The 22,371-nt window shown below is 47.6% G+C and overlaps 2 protein-coding genes across 14 annotated transcripts in view; one reads left to right on the plus strand and one right to left on the minus strand.

The window, feature by feature from the left end:
- Positions 1-20,091, plus strand: part of APH1B (aph-1 homolog B, gamma-secretase subunit) — an 80,188-nt gene extending 60,097 nt beyond the window's left edge. For 4 of the 5 annotated variants that reach the window (XR_003210550.2, XR_012373654.1, XR_003210548.2 and 1 more), the window contains one exon: positions 13,497-20,091. The gene's annotated coding sequence lies outside the window, so the exon portion shown is untranslated. Of the gene's footprint in view, positions 1-5,386; positions 5,614-13,496 lie in introns of all 5 variants that reach the window. The other variant, XR_003210547.2, reaches the window with a different exon arrangement.
- Positions 1-22,371, minus strand: part of CA12 (carbonic anhydrase 12) — a 56,027-nt gene that overhangs the window by 9,339 nt on the left and 24,317 nt on the right. For 8 of the 9 annotated variants that reach the window (XM_073877145.1, XM_073877148.1, XM_025884066.2 and 5 more), the window contains 6 exons: positions 13,203-13,382; positions 12,210-12,352; positions 8,659-8,754; positions 7,766-7,829; positions 7,429-7,586; positions 6,004-6,130 (listed from right to left, as the gene is read on the minus strand). In XM_073877145.1, the coding sequence (XP_073733246.1) occupies positions 6,004-6,130; positions 7,429-7,586; positions 7,766-7,829; positions 8,659-8,754; positions 12,210-12,352; positions 13,203-13,382 (768 nt within the window). The remainder of the gene's footprint in view (positions 1-6,003; positions 6,131-7,428; positions 7,587-7,765; positions 7,830-8,658; positions 8,755-12,209; positions 12,353-13,202; positions 13,383-22,371) is intronic. The other variant, XM_025884068.2, reaches the window with a different exon arrangement.

The raw sequence follows: 22,371 nt of genomic DNA on the forward strand, positions 1-22,371 counted from the left end.
TAACAACTGGCCAGGCTTATGTTCAAATCATTCTGCAGAGAAGACCCTGGGGAGGGGAGGGGCAGGGAGACGGGGTGGGTTACATTCTTTCAAACTCGCAGTGAGCACCAGGCACAGTGCCTGCCACAAGAGTTAAGATCCCAACCATCCCTGTCTTAGGGGGCTGGTAGCGCGTGTGGATAATCTCGACATGCTTATTCTCTTCTGTACGCAGTAAGTCATTACCCTGTGGTATGCTAAGAACCGTCACAGAGATGAATGAGTTGTTCCAGCTGCACTGAAGGAAATTCTAAGTCACCTTCAGGAGAACAGGGAAGATTTCTGGAATGATATGATTAGAACTGGGTCTTGAAAGAATTTTTCAAGTGGGAGAGGTGAGGGGCATCCCAGGCGCAGGGAATCGCGTGTGCACGGGTGAAAGCAGTACCGTGCTAAGGGAGGCCCTACATGGTGTGGATGAATGCCGGGGTGGGGGGGGGGGGGGTGCAGAGTGCTGGGAAGACAGCTGGGGCCACCTCACCAAGGGGGGGCGTCCAGCTTGCTGACTGCCCCCCTGGTCTGCTCTGTGCCAGAGGCTTGCTCTTAGAAGCCAGAGAGCATCCACACTGGGGTTTTCTGTTCCCCATAGTGCCTGACTTGGGGTGTGCTCTGGAAACACATGGCCCATTACATTGCACTCGATGAAGGGACTAGGGACTTCTTAGCACATTTGATAATTGCTCCCGACTATTCAGCCCCCACCCCACGCCCATATCCAGGGGAATTTGAAGGTGGGAACTCCTCCGGTCTTTCATTTCGATACCTTGGTAGACTTGATGATACTTTCCATCTAATAGATTTTATTTAAAAATAAGAACTTTTAGAAACACAAGGTCAGTAACCACGAAGTATACATTCTAGTCTCAGAAAGTAGATAATTAGCCATCTTAGCTTTGTAAGATTTCTTTTCTCCTTTTTAAAGGTTTTATAAAACTACCCAGGTCCCGCAGAGTCAAGCAGATTCTAATTGTGCTACTCCACAGATGTACCGTGGGTGAAAGCCGCCCCCCCACCCCCCGTCTGCTGTCCCGCACTCCTAAGTGTGCCTCGGCTGGCTCCAGGCTCTGCGGTGGTGACATGCAGTTGCTCCGAGCAAGCCCACTACAGACATGATTATAGAAACTCTCTGGCTCCCCCTTGTCCCTCAGGTTTCCCTTGCCCTGGCATATTAAAAATAGGGCTAGGTAACATTAGCATTTCAGTTTGATAGGCTCTTCCTTTACGACCCGTCACCATCAGGACCCAGGGCTGGTATGTTTAGCTAGGAAGAGGTCAACTTGAAGGAACCAAGAATCAGGCCCCTGGTCTGTAAATCTGCCTCTGCCATCTTTCTCCTTCCTCCCAGAGGGATCTGACTTTTGTGAGGCCTGGTCTGCTCACAGGGTGTGTTCCCCTCTCTGGGATCCCTCCTTGAGGACAATGAGTTTTGTGTCCTCTCGTTAGCTCAAGTCTTCTATTTGTGCCCCTTGGAAGAGGCACTTTCTAAGAGCTAAAAAAAAGGTGCCTCACGTGAGTTTCGCCTCTCCACAAAGAGTGGGCATTTTAGCCAAAGGCAACAAGAAACAACCCACGTGAGAAAAAAAAAAATGGTACAAAAGCAAGGGAGAAAAATGATAAGGAGATTCTGAGGCAAGTTGCTGCCTCAGAAGCATCTGGACCCTTGATAAAGTGGTTTGTATAGTTCTCCTGAGGGTAGATAGTTCTCTCTCATCCGCTTCTCTTAGCCTTGGATGTACCCAGTTATATAAAAAGAAGGTGTATTCAAATTCTAAAGGAAGATGGGGAACAGGGTTTCTCTTGAGTTTGGTTGCTCTGCCTTAATAATCCAACAACTTTTTGGTTTCGGGGTAACCATCACCAGACTGAAAATGTCACGCTGTAGAGGCACCGGCGTTGCTCAGTCGGTTGAGCGTCCTACTCTTGATTTTGGTTCAGATCCTCATCTCTGGGTCGTAGGATCGAGCCCCATGTCGGGCTCCGCGCTCAGTGCAGAGTCTGCTTGTCTCTCTCCCTCTGCTCCCCCCGCCCCAGCTGTGCTCTTTCCTCCCTTTCTCTCTCTCTCAAATAAGTAAATAAAAAATTTTTTAAAAGGCAATAAAAAAAAAGAAAATGTCATGCTGTAACAGAATAAAGACCAGGGCATTTGACAGAAAACTCCAAAGTCCTCTGAGTGGAAAAAAAAAAAAAAAAATCAGTCTGAGCCTAGGAAAGTGTTTGTGTAATCCCTGGGCAGTCGTTCTCAATTTCGCCTCTCCTGCCCTGGAGACACTTGACAATGTCTGGAGACATTTTTGGCAGTCAGAATTGGGCGGATGTTACGGGCATCTAGTGGGGAGAGGCTAGGGATGCTGCTAATTCTACAATGTACAGGACAGCCCCCCAGTGAGAATAATCCAGCCCAGAATGTCAGTAGCACCAAGGCTGAGAAACCCTGAGCTAGGGCTAAATCGCAGTTAGTACAGACTACTTAAGTCTGTACTTCTTTTTTTTTTTTCCCCAGCATTTTATTATTTTTTATTTTATTTATTTATTTTTAATATTTTATTTATTTATTTGACAGAGAGAGACACAGCGAGAGCGGGAACACAAGCAGGGGGAGTGGGAGAGGGAGAAGCAGGCTCCCCGCTGAGCAGGGAGCCCGCTGTGGGGCTCGATCCCAGGACCCTGGGATCATGACCCGAGCCGAAGGCAGACGCTTAACTGACTGAGCCACCCAGGCGCCCCTATTTATTATTTTTAAAATTTTTTTGTTTAAATTCAATTTAGTTAACATATAGTATATTGTTAGTTTCGGGGGTAGAATCTAGTGATTCATCAGCTGCATATAACACCCAGTGCTCATTACATCAGGTGCCCTCCTTAATGCATCATCTAATTACCCCATCACCCACCCACCTCCTCTGCAGCAACACTCAGTTTATTTCCTAGAGTTAAGAGTCTCTTACGGTTTGCGTCCTTCTCTGTTTTTATTTTATTTTTCCTTCCTATGTTCATCTGTTTTGTTTCTTAAATTCCACATATGAGTGAAATCATATGGTATTTGTCTTTCTCTGACAGACTTATTTCTCTTAGCAAAATACTCTCGAGCTTCATCCACATCGTTGCAAATGTCAAGATTTCATTCTTTTTGAGGGCTACAGGACAGACTACTACCTCTTAAGGACAGAAACCAAGTTCTTCATTCCTTTTCTAAGCATAGTTGAGAAAAAGCATGGTCAAGCTAAATGATTCAGTCTCAGGTGTTCCAATTTGGCTAAACCTCAGAGCCTAATCTCAAAGTCCTTGCCCTTTCTCTCCTGGAGGATTTCCTTTACATTACTTTTCTCCTGGAAAAATATTCCAACTCCATAGTTCCTGTTAACTTCCAGAGAAGACCCTGAATCAATCAGACCCTAATTACAAGCATGCCTCAGAGGAAGAGTGTATAAATAGAGTCCAAATTGCTCAAGGTTCACACTGACAAACGGACTCACCCCATAAACCTGAAATGGCATGTTACAGTCTGAGGCCCCTCCAAGTGGGTGTGAGAGGGCCCTCATGAATGCAGGTGCCCCTGAGGGGTGAGATTTGGGGCTTCACTCCTTTGGGGCTGCCCTCCCCATTGCTCCTTGGGAAACAGCCCTTGTTAGCTGCCTGTGTCTTTGAGAAGTGAGCAGGAGGGGACAATTCTGGCCAAGTTTCTATAATCACCCTCCAAATGAACAGGTTTGCCTTGGACTGCCATGGTGTCTCACTCCAAGGGGAGAGCTGGGCCCAGCCTGGGCTCCTTGAAACAGCAGTTCTGGGTGAACCGTGCAGGAAAGGCAGTGGCAAACCTGCGTTTGGGCTTTGATCCTGATGTCCTAAGCTTGGAGTTAGTCTCCAGGCTTCTGCTGAGGGGCCCCTCAAGCTCCCCAGCTAGACTAGGAGAGTCTAGTGAAGCGCTCTGCTGCAGGCCTGACTACACTGCCCATTCCATGAGTGCCAACTGAGAGCCGAGCCAGTCTAAGAAGATGGCTAATTATTCCCAATGCCACAGTCCACTGTTACAAGTGGAGGTTACTTTTGGATGTCAGACTCAAGTTCCTGCATGGTTTCTTCTGATCCTCTGTAACTGTCCTCAAACACTGTCCCTGCAACGTAAAGTGCGGATGGACAGTCGTTAGTGTCCGCTTAGAATCATATAACGTGTTGGCACTGAAAGCATGTTAGCTCACCTAGCCCAGCCTAATATTTTATGGCTGAAGAAACCAAGGCCAAAGAAGGGACATTGATTTGCTTACATCAGACAGCCAGGAGGAAACAAACTGAGGCCTCCAGCCTAGGTCTTCTGACTATACAGGGAGTATTTATCACCGTATCCCCTGTGACTTGTGTAGACCAGCCCAGAGAGGAGATCTGATTACTATCTTGGAATCACAAGCAAAATTCAACCTTATCTATGTGGGCCCAGTCCTTTAATGTCCAGGTAGCGTTTTTATGTTTTTTTTTTAATTTTATTGAAGAGTTGAAGTATTTTCCATTTAACCCTTGACTACTCTCCATTTTGAAGAACAGGAAAAGAGAAATTGATATCCAAAAGAGATCACAAAGGGATAATTCTGTACATTTGAGGCATTTCCTAGAAGAGAAGTTGACAGTCATCATCATATACATTCTCAATTTTTAGGAAGGGTCAATGTTCACAGATTGAGTTTTCAGACCAGGAAACTGAGGAAAAGAGAGAAATTACCTTAACCAGTGGTATCTGGAGAGGAGAGCACAAAAGACAAATTCTTGGGCAGTTCTTGATTCCGTAAGTGACAGAAGAACTTAATTCTGACCATATATGTATGGGTCTGTTCAGAAGGGCATGTTTCTAAAGCTTGCTGGCAAGGGCCCTGAAATACAGTCCTCCTATGTTTAACTAAGCTTGGTCAGTGGTAGTTCTAATCTCACACAGTAAGAAAGGAACAACAACAAAGGTACACCAGGTGAGACCAGGAGAGCTGATTCTCGGATAGTGGGTCAGTGGGGTCATCTCTGGATACGATCACCTGGCCTGGTTCAGTCACAAGTGATAGAAGGGGATAAAGTAGAACTTTCACAGACCTACCCTGCTTCTTTCTGGCCGCTTGCCACTCCCTTATCGAGAGTGGGTCAAGAATCTACAGTGAGAAAGTGACCTCGGAGGTTCAAAGAAGGGTGTGGACCACAAGAGGGCTCCCTTACCTGTTTCCCTGAACCCCTGGCTTCCAACAGTATCAACATAGGTATTGAACAAATAAAGATGCTCAATGTCCTTCTGGGGAGTTATGGTTACAGATTTAAAAGGAAGAACTGAGCTTTCATAGCCTTAAGACTAAACCAAACTTCACGCTTCGTTCAGTACAGTTCCTGTGTGCCCGTGCTTAAGGAGATGAAACAAAAGAGCCGCGAGCGCAGACGCTTTCTTGCCTGATGGGTCCTGCCATATTAGACCATGAGCTGCTGTGGCTACAAATGTGGATTATGCCCACTCTCTGAAGCCTTACAAGGCACCTTCCCTGCACGTTGGTGATGCTATGCATCACCTGGCAAGGCTGAAGATGGGCCTTGATGCCAAGAAAGCCTAGGGTAAGAAGTTAGGAGTTTGATCTCATGAAAACAGTCCTATCCTGTGTCTTAGGAGAAGGGTAGTTCTCCAGAGCAGAGAGGTCCCCCAGAGCATCCTCTCTTCCCATCTGTGGGAGACTCCCAGATTTAATGAAGGCTCTGGTCCAGGCGCCTAGAGGCCCTGGTTAGTGTTTCCCCGCAAAGGCTCAGGGAAGTCAAGAGCAGTGAAGGGTGACCTCAGTAAACCCACACACAGTATCTTCTTACACATCCTGGTTCCCTGGGCAGCCAGAGTGCTCCTAACCCACCTCCTAACGGCATCAGTGACAAAGCCCGAGGGCAGGGCACCCAACTTCATATTCAGTGGGTGTCTTGGCACCATACTCCCCCCACAACACCGCATCTTCTCACCTTGCCGGAAAGAGATGTACACCTGCCTCTCCTCAAACTCCTGGACCTGCCGGAAGTTGTTGACCATTTCTCTGGGGGATGGGTCATCCACGTATGTGTAGTACAGAGCCGTCTCCAAAGCCAGCAGCTGCAAGGGGAGCAGCAGAAACATACCCCATGGGCAGAGTGATGCTCTCTTGCCTGACCTCACTGGGGAAGAGACCTCTGGGGCATGGCAGGAGGCACATCAGAAAGCCATGGGAAAGCCAGAACACTGCTCCCCTCCCCTGCTGGTGTCTGGTCGACTGGGCACCGGGTGAGCTGGTCTGTCCCCTCCTCCCAAGGCTTGGAGGGAAGTTAGTGCTGTTAGCTGCTGGGTGGTGGAGGGACTCCTCGGCCTCTCACGGACACGGCATTCCTCTCCTGGGCCCGATTTGGAACCCAGCTCTAAATTAGAGGGGCCCAAGGCTTCTTCTGATGATCTTATCAAAAGGAACAAAAAGGAGGAGGCAAGAGTTTCACAGATCCTCTGACAACTGGTTCCACAGAATTTTCATACACCCACATAGATTATATAATCGGTTTCCAAGGTGGTTTCTAGGTTAGGGTATTACTGCTTCCCCACACATTTCATCTCTTGATTCATCACTTTATTCCTGTCCGCCTACCTGCTGCCATTTATCTACATTACTCAGATCGGTAGCTCATAGTAAAAAGAAGGAGCAACAGTGAGGGCCCTCCTGGACGCGGGAAGAGGGGCCAGGGGCGGGGTGGGCCAGGAGCCCGTGTGTGGCACTGCCCTGGCCATGTCTCCTGGACAGCCAGTTTTCTTCTTGATGAATTTCTGGGGAGCGGAGGGATGGGCAGTGACCAGGAACTCCAGTGTGACTTTGGGGCTTAGCTTTGTGGCCAATCAGCGGGCAATCCCACAAGCTCCCTCATCTGTCTACCCCTCACTTTCATCACCTGTAAGATGAGAGGGTCGGAGATGATTGCTGAGGATTCTGTGCCCCCGGTTTTGCACTAGACCGTGAGCTGCTTGAGGGCAGAGACCGCCGCTTACTCACTGCTGCAATCCCAGCCCTCTAGTTTGTTACACTAACTGGCTCCATCTTTATTCCGCCCTGTAAAGGAACCGTGCTCTCTCCCGTCACAGAGGAAACACCATCCAGGCCCTGAGGGAAATACTAGGAAATGCAGCTTAACAACTTGTTTGTAAGGAACTGTGGAGACAGGTTCATTTTCTCAGCTTAACTCAGTAACTCCACTTCTGAAGCTCAGCCTGTAATTTCTGCCGTGCTTCCAGGCACCTGCGATATTTGAAGAGGTTTGGCTTAGCTGTCAATGAAACTCTAAGTGAGGAAACCAAGTTGGTGATTATGAGCTGGGTGACGGCAGGGACCGAGGTGCCACGTGGTCTCTGACTCAGAAGGGCACAACAGTTACCTGCTCCTGGGAAATCTGCACAGGGTTCCGGAAAACCGTCCAGAGCACGGTGGGGTGGCAAGGAGGTGTGGTCAGGGACCCTTTGTAGCGATAGTACTCATCAGGCCTCTCAGGAAGCAGCTCTTCAATGCTGAAACCTGGAATGAGCACTTCTTGGCCTGGAGAGACATGGTGGAGAAATGGTGTCAGGCTTTCTCCCCGTGGCAGAGGTGCTGCTGGGCCTATGACTGAGCCTAGAATATGAAACTGCCCCCTGCATTCATTTTTCTTCAGGTCACATGGGAGTGACTACCTCCTTCTCTAAAAGAGGGTGAATATGCATCCAAGGACCCCTTACCTTTGTATCTTACATCTTGAAGGTTTCTGAAGATCTTGTCATAAGATGGATTGAAGGAGCCCATCTGCAACAGAGACGGGGCAGGTTGAACTGGGACGGAATTCTGTCAGCTGAGCCTTGTTTGACCTTTGCTCACAGAAGGGCTCATCTAGGGGTATACAGCTGCCATTGCCAAGATCCTCCCTGGAGGATGCACTTTACCAGGACAATTGTGAAAGACCCCTGGGCTGTTAGGGATTTGGGGTGATGGTCCTGTCCTCTTGCATCTCAGGATGCAAGGTGCTGAGCAATCAAGGCACTGGGGCCTGCATGTTCCAGGGCAAGGAATAGAGCTTGTGCTCCTGATTATCAGGCTGTGAGCCTGAAAGCCACAACTAGCGTGTTCTTTAACCAGAACTTAAGGGAGCTTGAGTTCACGCAAGCCAAGTCAGGCAAGTAAGCATGTTGATGAGAAACGAGGTACATGTTGTCTTATTAGGGAAAAACATGCAAGCAAATCAGGAAACATTCCCATTTTCTGGGAATTAAGGAAAGAATGGAACTTGGATATCAGGAGTTGTGTAAGGGATTGAGGCAGCACTGAATGATCGCCATCCCCCAACTCCCTTTAGACAAGTCCTATCCAGCTGGGCTATTCTGAGCTTTGTGCAACTGGGGCTCATTTTTTCCAGTGTTCCAAAGGACATGCCCATTTCTGCTACCCAGCTAAGTGCTGCCTCCAGGCCAAAAGAGAAGGTACCCTATGGGGGAATACCTCAATCTCTAGAGGCAGGACACAGCCAAAATGACAGCGAGCCCCACAACATCCAACAGACAGGTACTCATGGACCAAATGCCGAGTCTGATACCATCCTGGCTTCCAATTTTTTAAAACCCCTCTAACCATCTCTTACCTCTATGAGAATAGCTAGGACGGCAAGGCCCTCTGACTTGTTACTGGCGGAGCTGGCGTTGGGGTACAGGTCCGAGTTATAGTGGACGATATGCAGCTGCAGTGGGAGAAAAGCCGCTCACAGGAGATGGACGACTCATGGGAACCCTTGGCTTTCGCAGGAGACTCAAAGCCGGTGGGGAGGACAGAACCCCTCTACCCCCACCCCAGGTAGATTAGGCCTCTCAGACCCTTTCCTTCATGGCCTCCCCAGCTTTCCCTTCTCCCTCATTCCTCCAGACCGAAAACTCGACCAGGGCAGACTGTCCATCTTACTCACTCGTTGTATTCGTGTCTGATATGGTGCTTGGAAGGAACCAGGTATACAATAGATATTGAATGAAGGAATGAATGAATGGGTTCTTATACTAGCTACAAAAAAAGCTTGGGTACTTTGGAGCACTTTTCTCTTCTGATTTTTTCTTCTTTTTCTTTTTCTTTCTTTCTTTCTTTCTCTCTCTCTCTCTCTCTCTCTCTTTCTTTCTTTCTTTCTTTCTCTTTCTCTTCTGATTCTTTCTTTTCTCTTCTGATTCTTCCTTCCTTCCTTCTTCCTCCCTTCCTTCCTTCCTTTGTTTCTTTTTTCTCTCTCTCTCTCTCTCTTTTTTTTTTAGAGCCAGAGAAAGATGGGGGGGAGGGGCAAAGGGAGAGGGAAAGAGAGAATCTTAAGCAGGCTCCACGCCCAGCGCAGAGCCAGATGCAAGGCTCAATCTCACGACCCTGAGGTCATGACCTGAGCCAAAATCAAGAGTCAGACTTCAACTGACTGAGCCACCCAGGCGCCCTGCTCTGATTTTGTCTACTTATTCTGGAGCCTAGGGGAAAATGGCCTCATTGTAGCTTGTCCAGCCTCAGCCTGGCCACTCTGCATTTGATCTGAAGTAGTAGGGGCTGAGGCAGGAAACCTCCAGTGGTAACTTAATTGCGACTGTATCCCCAGTAGGACACATATTTATCCCTCAGGTGGAAAAAAATTACAGCATGGCTCTTGTACAGATTTAATCAGCCATATTTTAAGATAGCAGAAAACAAGAATGTTACTCCCTGAATGTAGATTCTTACCTTTACAAAATAAAATTCTAAGCTCATTTTTTTTCAAAGCAGGAATTACTTGTCATTATTAAAGTGAGGAAAAGAGAACTTGCTGAGAAATCTTGGATTTAAAAAGTCTGAGTATTAAGACATTGTTATGACAAAATCAAATTCTGACAATGTTTAACCTAATTTTTAATCCAAAAGATGGTGTCACCTGTCCTCCAAAAACTTATTTTAGTAGCGGGCACCTGGGTGGCTCAGTCGTTAAGCGTCTGCCTTCGGCTCAGGTCATGATCCCAGGGTCCTGGGATCGAGTCCCACATCAGGCTCCCTGCTCAGCAGGAAGCCTGCTTCTCCCTCTCCCACTCCCCCTGCTTGTGTTTCTGCTCTCGCTGTCTCTCTCTGTCCAATAAATAAATAAAATCTTTAAAAAAAAAAACAACTTATTTTAGTAGCTAGGTCTATATACATGATACACATTTTTGTTGATTCTTTTTCTCTTGGGACTATAACACATTGAGATTTTCTCTCTTCCTTTTCTTCATCTCTTTTTCTGTCTTACGTGGTTGTAAATAGAATTCAAGCATATTTTACTGAATACAGCTCAGTATTCCTCACATTTCAAGTGACCCTTTCTAATTTTTAAAAACTATACAAAATTATTTCTTCTTTTAAGTAGTCCTCTATTAAAGATTTCTTAGGAGTTCCTATTTCACCATCTTTCTGTGTGAAGGATATAGCCTGTTGGATATAGGATATAGGATATTGCCCTATACTGTGTTACCGTGGCCCAGCTTTGAGAAATGGAGACTTCTATAAGGTGAAACCCCTGAAGGTCCTAGATCCTTAGTTCTTGTTAGAGCTGCCCTTTGAGCTCGTGGTCTGTTTCACCACTTTTCTTACTGTGTTCAGATTAAATCAAGAGGAGGTGAAGACATACAGACAGAGGAGAATTCCCTGCTGAGTTTAAGAGAGTCTTCTTTATAGGACTCAATTCAGAAGAACTGCTACACTTTCAAGGACCCTCCATAGAGAATCTGCCACTTTTGGGTCACCTTGATATATTTTCACTATTATAGACATGTATGCTCCATCTTCACCAGGCCCTTGGTGACAATGTGGCTTAAGAGCAGAAAACAGAATAACTAGAAATATTTTCCAATGCTCAAACTCTCCCAGCCTACACCCTAGCTCCTTCTTTATTCCCCATGGGTAAGTAGAAGCCTCCACATTGCAATTAGCCTGAGAGAAATTGCAGTCCTGGAGGTTCAGAGATGGGCCTGGTTTGAAGTACGTGCACCTCCAAGACTGCCATCCTATTGGGCCAGAATTATAGCCCCTCCGCACTTGTAACTTGACCTGTAATTAGCCTGAGACATTAAGCAGTTTAGCAGTTAAGAAGAGAGGAGAATGGTCATGTCATTATTTACCTGGCTGATCAGTAGCATTTACCTCCTTGTATTTATTGCCCTGTAAATGTTCAGAACCACACCCCCAAGTTCTATCCCATGGGAGTTCTGAAATGGAGCAACTCGAGCACCCCCATGTCCCCCCTGCACACCTGTGGGGCAGGCACAATGCTCCACTTCCTCCTGGTTTCTTGTGGCCTTTTCGGTTAGTGCCTCAGAGCGACATAACACAGTGCTGTGCTAACATCCCAAACTGTCCTCAACGAGTCTCTCACTGCCCTGATGTCCTGTGTATTGGAATGCCAGTCATCCCTAGGCTTGTGGCCAAGTAGAAGAGTAACCCTGGGTCCTAAGGTTCCAAGCATGTGAAGAAAGACTGAGAAGTTTGGGGGAGCAATTAGCCCAGTATGATTCAGCAGTGGGATACACACAAAATATTATATAGAATGGGCTTCCTGAAGCACATCCTCAGATCCTCAGATCCCAACTCAAGTCTAGGGTAAGAAGCTGCCCCAATTGATGATATCTTGAGATCTCTAAGCTCTATAACACTGATCAAACCCTTATAGCCAGGGTTATCCTCTGTTTTTCCATTGACTGCTATACCTCACACTTCTAATAGGTTTTGGCCTTTGGCCATAGGTGGCTGGCTCCGTTGTATTGGGGTACATAGATGCCGTAGTCAAGATGTTATTATGTGCCGGGGATGACCTGCGTCGGCCGGACAAGCTGGTGGGATCTTGATCTGTGCAAGCAGAGGGGTGAGGTCTAGAAAAGGGGCATGTGCATCCCTCTGCCCCCTCCCCTCCCCGGGAGCACTGCCTTCTGAGCAGCATCGTTCAGTAAATGACAGAGAGACAAACTCCGCATGTTCAGGAGAGGAAGGGGACCAGGACACCGCAGACGAGCTGCAGGCTGGCTGGAGTGGCTCTACCTAGCGCCAGGGGTGGGAGTGGGAAGACTGAAGGCAGCTCTTGCTCGTGCTCCGATCTTACTTGTCCACCAGCCAGGTGGAAGGGTGCCAGACCACCCACCGCCAGGCAGCCTCTGCCAGCCCTGCGGCCCCACTCACCTCCGCGGCAAAGTGCTTCCCTCCGACGGTGTGCTCGGAGCCGTGCGGGTCATTCTGGTTCCCCCAGTGCAGGTGCAGCTGTGTGGCGGTGTAGCGGGACCGGAGGCCCTGGAGGTGCATGTCCGGGGTCAGGTTCAGCCTCACTGTGGGGAGTGGAGCCTTCAGAGCCCTGGCCTGCTGAGCACTGCCTGAGAGCAGTTAGGGAGGCAACACCTGCCCGGGCCCAGACAGGAGGCAGGTGGATACAGCAAGCAGAGAGACACCACAGCCTGAGGGTCAGAAACCTGGGCTCTTCTGAGAACGGCCCCATTTCCCTAAAGCAATTCTAGCAGCACCAGCACCTTCTCGGCTCCCCTGGGAAAAGGACAGCAGGAGCACGAATACTAGACCAACGGGTGGTTGTTTGGTTTACATCCCCATGTGTTACACACCCAGCTAGGAAGATAGAACTGTTAATGAAGTATCCGCCAAGCTGTAGAATAATATAACAATAACAATAAAAATTACTATTTATGAAGCATCTACTGTATTACAGATCCCAACATACGTAATCTCTAGTCTTCACGGTACCCATCAATATGCCCATTTTCCAGACAAAAGCTCAAGGAGGTTAATATTCTTACCCAGAGTGTCATGACTCCTAAGGAGTCAAGCCAGGATTCAGGTCCAGGTTTGTCTGACTCCAAAGCCTGGGGGACCCCACAATGAATCACGTGGCTCCTGGAATATTTGAGTCAAGAGGCCAACGGGCTCAGATGTACCCTCCCCCTTCCCAAGAGATGTGCTTCTTCTGAGAGGTGCTGCCCGGCAGAGCTGCCTCCAGCATCCCCTGAATGAGTGGTCCAGGCATCCCTGGGCTCTCCCCCACGCCCTGCCCCTGCCCCTTCTGGGTATTTCACTGGGGGCCCCTCCCTGCCAGATGGAAGAGAGCAGGCCAAGGAGCTGAGGGATGCTCAGACATCCCCTTGCAGACCTTAGAGGTATCTCTCTCACCTGAATGGCCATCGTTGATCAGGATAAACTGCTCGTTGGCAGAAACATTGTAGCCTTGGAACCCCAGGGGCACAAGGCTGGCGTCGTACTGGAGGATGTCACTGTGCAGGTCTATTGGGGACTGCAGCACACCCCCACATGATGGGTACTTCTTGGACCAGCTCTTCTCCCCATCGGGACCTGGAAGAGGAGATTCAAGCCCAAAGTTTAGTCAGTTTTCCACAAACGTTCTTTCCTCACTCTCTAATCCTGTGTTCAATACAGTCACTCCTTTCCTCCTCTTCGTCCCCACAGGGATATTTTTCAAGACCCAGAGATCTCAGCCTACCGCTCGCTTGCTCTTAAAGTGATGTGGGGAACGAAGGACTAAAGCAGCCCCATGCCAAGGACTGAGGCCCACCAAGCTCCGTTTGAATTTTACATTGTCTATATTTTGACGCAGTACACATCCTCTCCACGTGAAGACCTACTGATTTTCAGCAATTTTGCATCGGTTTATGGAGCACCTATTATGAGCAGGAATTACTCAGGGTCTCGGGTCCGCCGGGTTGAACACAACAACAGGGCCCCTGCTTGCCCAAACTTGCATCCTTTGGGATACTTCAGGCTGGAAAAATTGGTGTGGGACTGACCACAGCTCCAGATAGGTCTTTGGGGCTGGTGGAGGTATGACCTTCCTAATAGGAAACCCTTGGGGACACTGACTCTTGATACCCACATCTAGAGCAAATATAAAACCCAATCTGATAAGGATGCTTGAAAAATATCAAGTAATTATATGCCTGGAATCACAGAGCTCAGTGCAAAGTTTATACTGGGAGAGTGTGACAATACTACAAACTAATGCCAAACTACCAGTGAGCAGGAAGAGACTTAAAAAATAAATCCTCCAGGGCTCAGGCTTCTTGCTAACTACCGGGTAATTGTCCTTCCTCTGGAAATGGCAATAAACCCTCCAATCCCATGTTCAGATAAACTTTCTTACTCCCACAGGAAAAAAAAAAAAAAAATCTTTAAAGAATGTAAAGCTGTGTTTAAAAGATTATCTCCCTGTGGTAATTAAATGGATTTTCAGGCGGAGGTTTCCCCAGAAAAGCAAGTAATTGGCATGTCATGGCTCGTTAGGGTGGAACCATGGTGCTCTGTGGGCTCTCTGTGAGTTGGGACCCAAGCTTTGCCATCTGGGGTCCATTCATCAGTATTTCAGCACGAGGAATGAAAGTAATTGGAGCAGAGGGGAAGGGAAAGGAACACCACTTCTTCCGGGAACCTGTCCATAGACAACAGCACTATTTCACAAGAGTGGACGTGTGTACACTGGCCTCACAGAATCCCGGCTCCCTACCCCTTGTTCTCTAACCAGGCGACTTCATCTGAGAGTAAGGAGAGTCGGAAGAAAAACTTGCTATGAGGAGTTGATCCAAGGTCTGGACATACACGGTAGAACCCTACTAATTTTTCAGGCTGTCAACCTTTGGATATACCTTCTTGGAAATGTTAGAGCTTGAAGGGATTTCAAAATTTCCTGTCCAACCTTTCAATGGACACCAGTTTTTCTCACTTGCGCATGTTAGAGTCTTCACTGAGCTATATTTTAATTTTCAAGATCTCAGAGCCCTGGACTCAAAGCAACTCAAGCCCACCAAGATGGCAGAGGGAGAGGGTGGCTAGAGGACACCAAGATAAGACCATTACTCAGCGGAGGACAAAACCAAATTCCTTAGGGACAGCAGGAAGCAGAGATGGCGCAATCGTGAGGTAGTATGCAAACCCTCAGGTCAAGAAGAGGCACAGCTCTGGGGTGGCAAGCCTTCTACAGTGAGGCTGCCAGCCTTTTTGTTGCTCCCAATGACGTTTGGACCCACGGCCAGGGTGGCAGAAGCTGCCGGCCAGGCACAAAAGGAAAAACCCCGTGAGTGAAGAGGTACAGCAATGAGATGATGATTTCTCCTTGGACACATGACTAAAGGGAACTGGGTTAGAAGGACTTTCTCTTCCCAAAACAGAGGTTCCAAAAGGTTCCATGAAGAGGGCATTCTAGTGCTAACTAAACTAAGAACTCCCTGGGGACAGGAGCACCTCACTGTGACCACTGTGAACTCATGTGGTGATTAGGGTCACACACATAACAGGCCTTTGGTAAACAGTTTCCCCAAGAATAAAAGACCCCAAAGAACAGAGAGCTTGGGAAAGGTCATCAGGAGGAATTTTTCTTTTTCATTGTGCCCTAGATACTCTTTATTGGAACTGACACTGGATTAGGTATTTGGGGGCAAGAAAGGCTAGGGATATAAAAGGCAACAGAGTCGGTGTTGGCAAAAGCTTCTTCGGAAAGAGAAGCGGCTATGTTGGATGAGAAGAGTCCAGAAAACAAGATTTCAGTGCCAGCTGTCCCACCACCTCAGTGAGTGGACCCTGAGCAAGTCACATTCCCTGCCTGAGTCTCCTTTACCCTTCATACAAATGAGAGATTTGAACACTGTGTTCTGGAAGTTCCGTTCTGGCTCTCAGCTCCGAGATGCATGGACATTACTAGGACTAAGCGCCTCTACCCTCTGTATCAGGCAAGTTTGAACGGGTTGGAGAGAGCCGCTCATGCCAAGCAGCTAGCTCCCGGGTGTGTGACAAGGTGCCTGGTGGGAAGCGACTGTGGGACTGAGAACGCAGGGCACTGCTGCTCCCGGGGAGGGCGAGCCCCCGGCCTCAGGTACCTGCCGCGGAGTGAGCTGCCATCCCCGCCTGTCTTTGAGCACCAGCCACAGCCCCTTAGGGGCAACAGGGTCTAAAAAGCGTTTTCTACTCCTGCTTTATTATTATTATTTGTAGTAGTTTTGATCCTTACAACTCTATAGGATCAGCAAGGCAAAAACTGTACCATGTTATAGATGAAGAATTGAGATTAAATGATTTGCCCTAATTAGACCTTGGCTTAGTTACAGAGTTATCTTGCCTGGGTCACAGAACCTCCATGCCCTCCTGTTTTAGTATTTATCCAGGAGATTTGGGGCATGCCTGTTTCCTCCCTCTCCCGTGCTCTTCAGGAAGGCAAGGGCCATGTCACGTTCGTCCCTGCCTCTCCCATAATGCCTGGCACAGAGCAGGCCCTCACCTGTTTGCGGAGCTGCATTCTGATGCTAATTTTGTGCTTGTCCTCTCCAGGGAAGCATGCCCCTCTATTAATCCCCCTAGCTTCCCTACCACCCTGTATCATTTTTTTCCCATCAAAAAAGAAAAGAAAAATTAGGTCACTTACTCAGGTTCAAAATTTACCTTTCTAGCTTCCTAGTTTACCTGCATGAGGATGTGTTCTGTTTGGGAGCACTCAGTGAGAAAGAAATCTGCTTTGCTGCGCTGTGGCCTGGGAGATGGCCTGCCAAGTACGGGGCTTCACAGCAGTTCATAGGATCCCCCACCAGCACGGGATGGCCAGTGTCCCCTTCCTGCACGGCTGGGGACCTTGGCAGAGCAGCCTCCCACCTTCGTGGCTTGTGAGTGCGAGGGGTGTGCGGTGCCGTGTGGGTGGGCACCAGGGAACCAGTATTGGGGTGTTGTCAGTAGACCCCTTTTGACCCCCCACCCCTGGCCTCCGCCTGGGGGATGTGTGACTTGTCGCTGAAGTAATGCTGGCCTTTTGCAGGCAGCCCAGACTGTGGCTTTTCAACTTGGTCTCAGCTTCCACATTCATGCCAAGCGCCCTGGTGCCAGGAAACCTCACTTGGGACTAACTCTTCCAAAAGAGGCGTTTATTTCCAGCTACCATAAAAACTCCACTTTTCTCAGTTTTGACTTTGCCTTTCCAGTTAATTGGATTCCTCACATGATCCTGATAAAGGAGATCATGTGTATCTCCCAGTTTGTTTTTCCAAACAAAGTCAAAGCATTATTTCTTTCCAGCTCATGTTTTTCTGTTCTGAAATGTGACAGGAGATTAACATGGCACAGCTCAAAATGCCTCTTGTGATTTCTGATTGGGAGTTATGAGGCCCAGGGAACAAGATCTGCATTACCCAAGGACCAGAATTTTTGTCATGGAAAATTTCAAATACATACAACAGCAGAGAGAAGAGCAAAATGAACCTCCATGTCCCCCAGCTTCGACAATTAACCATTGGCAAAAACAAATCAGCCTCATCTGTACCGCACCCACTCTCCCCTATCCCTGGATAATTCTGAAAGAAACCCAAATCATTTTCATCTGTACATACTTCAGTATGTGCCTCTAAAACATAAGGGCCACGATATCATTACCACACTTAAAAAGTTAACATTTAATTCCTTATCAAATCTCATAAGAATTCAGTTTTCTAATTATCTCATCACTTTGTAATGGTTTATTTGTAAGCTTCAGGATTCAAGTCAGGTCCATATATTGCAGTTAGTTGATGTATTCTGGCCTAGATCTCAATTTGATGGTGTGATGCCTCATCAGAGAACCACTGGCCCCACTTCTTCCAAGGCTCAAAATCCCAGAGCCAGGTTGGCTCTGTCCATCCTTTGCCCTCAGTCGGTCATGGAGTCGCACGTTTCTGTTACCACCACCACCTCTACCACCCCAGGACTAGCCCTCATCATGTCACACTGCACAGGCTTCCTGCAGGGTCCCTGCCTCAGCCTTTCCTGTTGGCTGCCAGCCTCCTTTCTTGTGACCAAGTTTAACCAGACATAGCCCCTCCCTGTCTCCAGAGCGTGCCCGCCCCACCCAACAAAGCAGAGCAGAGCGTAGCCATCTTTCACGGCTCAGCCGAAACACCTCAGCCTGCCAAGGCCTTCAGTGGCCCTCAGACCCTTCCCGGTCAGCCCCCATGGTCGGGCCGGCATCCCCATCCTCAGAACAAGTTATGAACTCGAACTTCACAGACGTTCTTATGCTAAAAATGTGCTTAAAATGCCTCCCTCTTTCCCCTCACCTTTCCAAATCTTGTCCACGCTTCAAAGTCCAGCTCAAGTCCTGCCAAAGCTAGTCCAGTGCTTTCTTCCTGCGCCCAACCCCCGGCCTGCTGGGGGTTCGCATGGTGGTACAGTGATGGGAATGCCTGTTTGAGTCTCGTGCGTGATTGCTGTCTCCAAGCCAGCACCTCAACCTGCTCCAGACTAGAACTCTGTCTGCCGATTTCAAAGTCCTTTTGAAGACTACAGCTTTGTGTCACATCCCTCCCGCATGTCTGACACAGCGGCCCTTACGAAACACTTAAGAAATTGATTTGGAGCGTTTCTTAAGCTCGTTTCAGAAATCTAGCCATAAAGGGGTGAGAGAAGAGCGTGTGTGTGTGTGTACGCACATGGTTATAGGAAGGTGAGGGTAACAAGAAGGGTTTTGTTCTTAATGGGGAGACTTAAGCACACTTCCATACAGAAGGGAAAGGGGAGGAGAGAAGGACGGTTGGATCCAGGAGAAAGAGGAGTCTACGGATGGAGCGTGGCCCTGAGAAGACAGTGGGCTGCGGAGGGTCCAGCCAGCGGAGGTAGAAATTCACTCCGGGCTGAAGGAGGCACTCGATAAATGTTCATCATGTGGATCAAGAACACTGAAGCCTGCCTGGAAATGAAGCCCATGAAGTAAAAACCCAGTCAGAAATCTGGGAACTCAGCAGGACTGCAAAGCTGATCAGAGAGGACTGGCTATGGGAAGACAAGCCGTCTGGTTTTCCGCATTCCACAATGTATGCCACCAAAGTGCACCAATGAGCCTAAAAAAGTCAGTGTGATTTTTTTTTTTTAATGAACTTATATATCACTACTTTCTTACTACATCTTGTGGGGTTTTTTTAAAAAAAGATTTTATTTATTTATTTGAGAGAGATAGAGCACTAACAGTGGGGAGGGGCAGAGGGAGAGGGAGAAGCAGACTCCCCGCTGAGCAAGGAGCCCAACGTGGGGCTTGATCCCAGGACCCTGAGACCATGACCTGAGCTGAAGGCAGATGCTTAACAAACTAAACCACCCAGGCACTCCAGTACATTTTGTGTCTTGTTTTAAAATTTAATTACAGAAAATTTCAAAGTAGGTACAGAAGTAAAGAGTATCGGGGCATCTGGGTGGCTCAGTCGGTTAAGCGTCTGACTCTTGATTTCGGCTCAGGTCATGATCTCAGGGTGGTAAGATCGAGCCCCATCGAGCCCACGCCCAGCGTGGAGCCTACTTAAGATTCTCTTTCTCCCTCTTCCTCTACCCCACCTCCCCTCTCTCTAAAAAAATTAAAAAATAAATTAAAAATTAAAAAAGTAAAGAGTATCGTATAGTGACCCCATGTACCCATCTCTCTAGCCACAATTAGTTTAGTTTTGTCTGCCCTCCTCCACGGGATTACTTTGAAGAAAATCTATGGATGCTTATCTAAAGATAAGGGGGTCTTTAAAAATAACCACAATACTATTTTCACATCTAAGAACTGTTGGCAGTAATTTCTTAATGTCATCAAATATCCAGTGAGTGTTCTGGTTTCCCCAGTAGTCTCATAAACTCACTGAATGGTTTATTGGAATCAGGGTCCAGATAAGGCACATCTGTACATACTGGTTAATATGGCTCCTAGCTTTCTCTCTAAGTGCCCCGATTTCAGAGTGAACAGAGTGTGTTTACTCTGTACATATATAGGTACAGACTTATTGCTGCCTCAGGCAAATAACCATTTATGCAAGTAAATGCGGGATCATTTTATTATTTTATAACCTGTTTGCAGACCTGGTATGGGGTAGGTAAAAAACTTTATGGGTTGAGTAATTTCTTATACACCTAGTACATACATTGTAATAATAAAAGCACCCAGAGCTCCTTAGAAGACAAGAACTACAGAATAACTGCTAGTTTCTCACTGGTTACTCTTTCTCACTGACTGTACATCTTATGTGCTCAAGAATAATACACATTTTAATAAAAATATTGTTTGTAACTTGGACTATATCTGATGAGTCTGGACACACACAGGAAAGTGCATTCGTGGTTATCCTATTTTGAGGTTTGTCTTTTTGGTCCTTGCTAAGTCAGTCCCTCAGATCCACTGCTGCCCCTGACATCTCTTGGTGGTCATATTCTCCCAGGGAGCCTCCTGCCCGTGTCCATGTGAATCTCTGTGCAGACAGCTCTCTGGGCTCCAGGCCATGTCTCTTTGGAGCAGCTACCAAAACACAAGGTCAGATCAAAACCTGCCCCAGCAGATAAAACTCTCATGGCAAGGTTGACATATTCTGGATGTTGACACACCTTTTTCTTCGATCAATAGTCAAAGTTTCAGTCCAATAAAAGCTTTTGCTCAGTCCCCCAAAGTTTGTTTTCTAAGGGGATCTGAGTATATAATAAAAATGGACCACGTCCTGGCATTTATATTTAAATGGAAGTGATCACAGATTGAGTATCAAATTTGAATACACATTTAATGAAATGCGTATTCAAGTGTTGACTAAATACTCTTCCTTGGAATGCTGCTTAATTTGGATGTTAATTCACTCATTTCTTCAACAAATGCGCCTACCATGTGCCAGACACTGTATTAGGCGCCGAAGATGTGCTAGGGAACAAAACAGATCTGGTCTCTGTCCTCGTGGAGCCTACATTCCAGTGGAAGAGACAGACAATAAATTGCAAAGACGCAAACCAATACATAAATAAAAAAAATTCCAGTCTGCAATCAGTGCTATGAAGGAGATAAGCAAGGAAGAGGCTCGAGAACACGGAGGGATCACTGTGGACCAGGTGCTACAGGAAGGCTTCTCAGAGGAGGTGCCAGTAAAACTGAGATTTAAGGAATGGGACTGAGCCAACCATGAGCGAAATGGCATTCCAGAGACAGGGCACAGCAAGTGCAGAGGCCTCGCTGCAGCAGAGAGCTTATATATTTTATAGGCATGTGATGTATAAACTCAGAAAGAACCTAGGATTCATCTGGCTTCCCCTTTCCCAAGCCGGGCATCACCCTACTACTAGGCTGAGAATCATGCGGCATCATCTGCTCATGTACACTCCTCGGTCTGTTAGAAAGGTCCCCCTTTCAGCGGGCTGGTACCTACCTTTCCCTGAGGGCCATCAGCCATGGGCCTGTGCCTAGAGCCACCCAAAACATGGCTAAGCCACAGGACCCCATTCAGAGGGAAAGGCAGCTTTGGGCCCCCTCTAAATCCACCTTGAATCCACACATCCTCAGGATGTTGTTGGGATGTGGAAGCCACATTTAAAAAATATGTTTAATATATACTTCATAGCTCCTGCAGTTTACTTCCAAAGTTGATTAAAAAACATATAGCTTCTCATAGACGTTGGGGGGCAGGGAGGGGGGGTTCAGCCTATTGGTAGTATGGAGTTCCCACAGAGTCCAGCTGGCTGGGTTCTGGCCTCCCTGCAGGAGGCCACATTCTGCCAATTCTACCTGTTTTCCTGCCGGTCAAGTGGAGAGGCATGGTCATAAAGACCAGGATCCTGCCCAGAAGGAAAGGAGGCTAGCCGGTGGTGGGTTAATGATTGATGGATGAGGTCTTATGACTTTCTTATAAACAAGTGGAGGCCAAGGAATCAAACTGGCATTTTCCTTTGTTAACGTTACAAATGAGTCAGAGACAGGACAGTGAGCAAGGGCTAGAGAGTCCAGGTTACTTGTTATTTACAAAGCTTAAAGCAGGATTGCCGAAGGAGGCGCGTTCTGCTTCCTTGGATTTTATGTTATAGGTTAATACAAAGGGGAAAGTTTTCTGAAGGTGACTTCATCTATACTTTCTGTCAAACTCTCCTCTTTGTTATTGCAATTCGTATTTGGGCCAGCTTGAGAGGAGGGGCTGACACTGGGGCTTGGGCATCATTTCCGGTTTAGCCATGGGGTCGGGGGGCGGAGGAGAGGTGAACTTTAAGACTGGCCAGCAGTTCAGCTCTCTTAGCCCTCAGCAGCCCTTCTCCTTCACTTGCCCTATCTAGAGGCACACAGAGTCAGATCAAAACCTGCCCCAGCAGATAAAAACAGTAATGCTGGGGTTGTGAGGGAGAGGGGACTGTTTCCCCCTTCTCTGTGCTCCTGTAGAGCCCTTGGCATTTCTCTTTTCCTAGCAATACCTACGCTTATCAAAATAATATTCTATATCTTTCTACCCCAGTAGACCAGCGATTCCCAAAGTGTAGTCCCTGGGCAAGTATTATCATCACCACCACCACCACCATCATGGTCACCTAAGAACTGGTTAGAAACGCA

Source organism: Callorhinus ursinus, unplaced genomic scaffold (genome assembly GCF_003265705.2).
Source record: "Callorhinus ursinus isolate GAN/ISIS: 27379988/994484 unplaced genomic scaffold, GSC_fseal_2.0 scaffold25, whole genome shotgun sequence".
In the NCBI taxonomy this organism is placed as follows: Eukaryota; Metazoa; Chordata; class Mammalia; order Carnivora; family Otariidae; genus Callorhinus; species Callorhinus ursinus.